The following is a 5,000-nucleotide window of genomic DNA, read 5'->3' as shown; positions in this document are numbered from 1 at the left end:
ATTAATAATAATAATAATAATAATAATAATAATAATAAAAATAATTATAATAATATTAATAATTATAATAGAAAAATAATAATAACAATAACAATGACAATAATAATGATAACAAAATAATAACAATATTATTATTATTATTATTATTATTTTCATTAACAATAACAATAACAATAATAATTTAAAAAGAACATAATAATAACAATAACAGTAACACTAATGCTAATGAAAAAGAACAACAGTTATAATAACCAGCGTAATGGTCATCATAATATATCTAATACGAATAAAATATGAAAATTATTCTTCTATTCCTACTTCTAATCTCAAAATAATACTAATAAGAAGAAGAACTATTTATTATTATACTTATTATAATAGTAATACTAATAATAGTGATAATGATAATAATAATAACAGTAATAACAATAATGATAATAATAATAATAAAATCATTAATAAAATAACATTAATAATAATATCCTTATTACCATGTTTTATTATTGATTAAAAATGATTATTTTTGCTCTGTTTGTCATTTTTGCTATCATCACCATTGGTATTATTATTACTATTATTACCATTGCAACAACAGGAACAACGATTATAATATAAGCTGCAAAAATTATGATAATGATAATAATAACAGCAATGATACTGATGATAAGTGAAGAATATATACAAATATAAAATGATAATAACAACGGCAGAAGCAACAACAACAACAACTGTCTAAAATATATATATACACACATATATATACACACACACACACACACACACACACACACACACACACATATATATATATATATATATATATATATATGTATATATATATAATGTTGATAATAACAACAGCAGCAAAAACAACAACAACAACTGTCGCAATATATATAGCAAAAATAATTATAGTAATAACAATAAATAAAAAAAGTATCTCAACCATTCTTTCAATCAACGTCATCATTATTATCATCATTAGTATTATTACCATTATCATTAATACTAATATCATTAATTATTATCTTTACTATTGGACTCGTCTCCCCATCATTATCATTACTGCATTTGTCACTTATTTGACACTCCATATGTTAATTATTGTCATTCTTCCAACTATTGTAAATATTATCATCAGATATATGGTTGCCAATAACCGTCAACTAAATCACTTACGAGAACAAACAAACAAACAAACAAACAATAAATAGTGTCCATGATTATTATAATCAAAATAATAAGCTCTCAGCAACAGAACATAAACACAGTAACACTCTTTCCTTAATAAACTGAATATAACATCAGCGCCAAGGAGAAAACTAAATCCTTGATGCCCCGAGTAAAACTAAGCTATTCTTCAAAGTGGACGGAATTGTGGTATTATTTCGGGTATTGGCGTCTGAAGGGGAGACCAAGTGTAATCGAAACGTCATGGTTTTTGTTTTCCTTTATCGACACAAGAGGTTTAAGGCTGTGACATATACCCACGGAGCACCTCCATGTGGCCTCCTCACTTTAGTTCACCGATGAGGGAAGGGGGAAGGTAGAAGGGGGAGGAAGGAGAAGGGGAAAGGGTGGGGAGGGGGTTGAGAGGAAGGGGAGAAGGACGGGGAGGGAGAAGGGAGAAGAGGAGAAGGGTGTGGGAGGGAAAGATATAGGAGAGTAGAAGAGAGGAGGGAGGGAGGACGGCGAAAAGCGAGGAGAAGAGAGGAGGAGAAGGGAAGAGAGGAAATAACTGGAGAGTAGAGAGCTTCGTGGCAAAGAGAGAGGAATGGGTAGGAAGGGAAGGGAAAGGAAGGGAAAGGAAGGTCTAGGAAAATCCCCTCCTCGAAGCTGAGAGGGGAGAGGGAGACGGGAGAGGGAGAGGGTATTCTAACACGTGTTGCGCCGTCTGGAGAGGAGGAACCGCAGGCGGGCAGGGGGTACAAAGGCAAAGGAGGAATTTTAATTACATCTACAAGTATCTTTTTTATATATAGAAAATCACTGCTCTGATCGAAATGACGAGTTTTCAATACCAAACCTTTAAATACTTAACGCGCGCATACCCATCAGTCATTTGGATTTTTAAATAATAAAACATCACACGACAAAAAAAAAACATTATTAGTTTTCTTCTTTTCATATTCATGATTTTCTGCTTCGGTAGTACATTTACATTTCTCACAGACAAAAGTAACATAAAAATAGAAATCCAAAAATGACTGGAAAAAGAAAATATATATCAAATTAATGAAAAACAAATAAACAAAAAACACACCCCGACCCTTCTACCAAGCACAAGTAGAATAATACAAACTGGCAACTCGCTGACAACGTGCATCTCGCTGCACTTAGAGCAGTTGCAAAGCAGTCAATTGCAAACCTATTTTTCCACCCTTCCAAGCCCCTTTCCGACAGCGGACGCCACACTCCTTCCAGACCGTCGATGTCCTCAAACTAGCGTCCATTTTCCCAGCACGACCGCGTCCTCACGCAACCAGAGAAAGGGAGGTTGGAGAAAAGCCACGTAACATCCAACGCAATAAACAAGAGAACTGGTTTATTGCTTTTAAGACTGCACAGGAAATGTAAACAACCAGAGGGACTCACGCCATGTCCCATGGGCTTGGCCCGATGGCCTCGCTCTCTTGGGATTTTCTGCTTTTGTTTTGATTTTTTTTTCCTTTCTTTTCTTTCCTCCTTTTTCTTCTTCTGCTTCTTCTTGGTTCTGTTCTTACTCTTCTTCCTCTCTTCTTTTTTTTCTCTCTGCACTTCATTTTTTTTTTCTTTCTTTCTTAATTTTAGTTTTTGAGACCATATTCCCTCGAGTCTCCCTTCATTTTTCTCTTCTTTTCTTCTGATCTTTCGTCTCCTTTCGGTTTAATTTCCGCGCCGTTTCTTTCATACTTGCTGCACACACACGCACGCTCAGAAGGGAAAATGTGGGGGGAAAGATAAATCATAAACGGGGAAAAGGACGAAAAAAAAAAGAGAAAAAAAACAACAATAGGATAGGGAAGAGGAGGAGGAAGAGGAGGAAGAGGAGGGAGATGATGAGGAGGAGGAGGAGGAAGAGGCGGGAGAGGAGGAGGAGGAGGAGGAAGAGGCGGGAGAGGAGGAGGAGGAGGAGGAGGAAGAGGAGGAGGAGGAAGAGGAGGAGGAGGAGGATGAAGAGGAGGAGGAGGAGGAGGAAGAGGAGGAGGAGGAGGAGGAGGAGAAAGAGGAGGAGGAAGAAGAGGAGGAGGAGGAGGAAGAGAGGATAAGGAAGAAGAAGAGGAGGAGGAGGAGGAGGAGGAAGAAGAGGAGGAGGAGGAGGAAGAAGAGGAGGGGGAGAAGGAGGAGGAGGAGGAGGAAGAGGAGGAGGAAGAGGAGGAAGAGGAAGAAGAGGAGGAGGAGGAAGAGGAGGAGGAGGAAGAGGAGGAGGAGGAAGAGGAGGAGGAGGAAGAGGAGGAGGAAGAAGAGGAGGAGGAGGGAGAGGAGGAGGAGGTGAAGGAGGAGGAAGAGGAGGAGAAAGAAGAACAGGAGGAGGAGGAAGAGGAGGAGGAGGAGGAAGAGGAGAAGGAGAAAGAAGAGGATAAGGAGGAGGAAGAGGAGGAGGAGGATAAGGAGGAGGAGGAAAAGGAGGTGGAGGAGGAGGAGGTGGAGGAGGAGGAGGAGGAAGAGGAGGAGGAGGAAGAAGAGGAGAAAGAAGAGGAGGAGGAGGAAGAGGAGGAGGAGGAGGGGGAGGAGGGGAGGAGGAGAGAGGAGGGGGGAGGAGGGAAAAGGAGGAGGAGGAGGAGGAGGAAGAGGAGAAGGAGTAGAAGGAAGAGGAGGAGTAGGAGGAGAAGGAGGAGGAAGAGAACAAAAGAGGAGGAAGAGGAGGAGGAGGAGGAGAAGGGGGAGAGAAGAGGAGGAGAAAAGGAGGAGGAGGAGGAGAGGAGGGGGGAGGAGGAGAAGAAGAAGGAGGAGGAAGAGGAGGAGGAGGAAGAGGAGGAGGAGGAGAAGAAAGAAGAGGAGAGGAGAGGAGAAGAGGGGAGGAGGGGGAGAGGAAGAGGAGAAGGAGGAGGAGGAGGAGAAGAGGAGGAAGAATGAGGAAGAGGAAGAGGGGAGGAGGAGGAGAGTAGGAGGAGGAAGAGAGGAGGAAGAGGAGGAGGGGAAGAGGAGGAGAGAAGAGGAGGAGAAGAGAAAGCGGAGCAGAGAAGAAGAGAAGGAGGTGCGGAGGAGGGAGGAGGAGGACGAGAGGAGGAGGAGGACAAGAGAAGGAGTAGGACGAGGAGGAGGAGGACGAGGAGATGAAGAAGGAGGAAAATGAGATGGAAGAGGAGGAGGAGGGGGAATGAGAGGAAGGAGGATGAGGGCGTAGAGGTGGAAAAGGAGGACAGTGACGAGTAGGTTGAAGAGGAGGAGGGGGTGGCGGGAAAGGGGGCATGAGGAGGAGGGGGTTGCGGGAGAGGGGGCATGAGGAGGAGGGGGTGGCGGGAGAGGGGGCATGAGAAGGAGGGGGTTGCGGGAGAGGGGGCATGAGGAGGAGGGGGTGGCGGGAGAGGGGGCATGAGGAGGAGGGGGTGGCGCGAGAGGGGGCATGAGGAGGAGGGGGTGGCGGGAGAGGGGGCATGAGGAGGAGGGGGAGTAGAGGGTGTCTAGTTGCAGTTATAAGTGGAAGTGGGGGGAAGGCTGAGGGAGAGTGGAGTGGAGGCGGGTGTGGGGGAGTGAGGAGGAGGCGACCCCGTTGGAGTGTTTACTCCGGCCGTTCCTCCTCCTCCCTCCCCCCTTCCTCGAGTACTTGCCGCGAGGACGAGCTCGGAGGAGAGACCGCAGGCGCCGACAGGGAAGCTGCAGCCGTGCACACCCGTGGCCGAGGCCCTCGAGGTAGGCCGTGGCTCTGCTCTCCCCTCGCGCCACTCACCTGCCCAGGCTCCAGCAGACGGCCACGATGAGCGCCAGAGGGATCTTCATGTCTGCGTCGGAGAGACACAGAGAGGCGGGAGGAAGCGGTGGCTGCGACCGGCCTCACCCTGACCCTGTGGAGAACTATT

The 5,000-nt window shown here is 44.7% G+C and overlaps 1 protein-coding gene across 2 annotated transcripts in view; it reads right to left on the bottom strand.

Moving 5' to 3' along the window:
• LOC125039576 (single insulin-like growth factor-binding domain protein-2) overlaps nucleotides 1-5,000 on the bottom strand; it is a 9,380-nt gene that overhangs the window by 4,135 nt on the left and 245 nt on the right. Inside the window, exon 1 of one of the 2 annotated variants that reach the window (XM_047633681.1) lies at nucleotides 4,871-5,000. This exon is cut by the window's right edge and continues 245 nt beyond it. In XM_047633681.1, the coding sequence (XP_047489637.1) occupies nucleotides 4,871-4,920 (50 nt within the window). In that variant the 5' untranslated portion in view covers nucleotides 4,921-5,000. Of the gene's footprint in view, nucleotides 1-2,595; nucleotides 3,006-4,870 lie in introns of those variants that run through there. The other variant, XM_047633680.1, reaches the window with a different exon arrangement.

Source organism: Penaeus chinensis, chromosome 27, assembly GCF_019202785.1.
Source record: "Penaeus chinensis breed Huanghai No. 1 chromosome 27, ASM1920278v2, whole genome shotgun sequence".
In the NCBI taxonomy this organism is placed as follows: Eukaryota; Metazoa; Arthropoda; class Malacostraca; order Decapoda; family Penaeidae; genus Penaeus; species Penaeus chinensis.
Note: the sequence above shows the minus strand (reverse complement) of the source record. Positions and strands in the feature narration are given on the sequence as shown.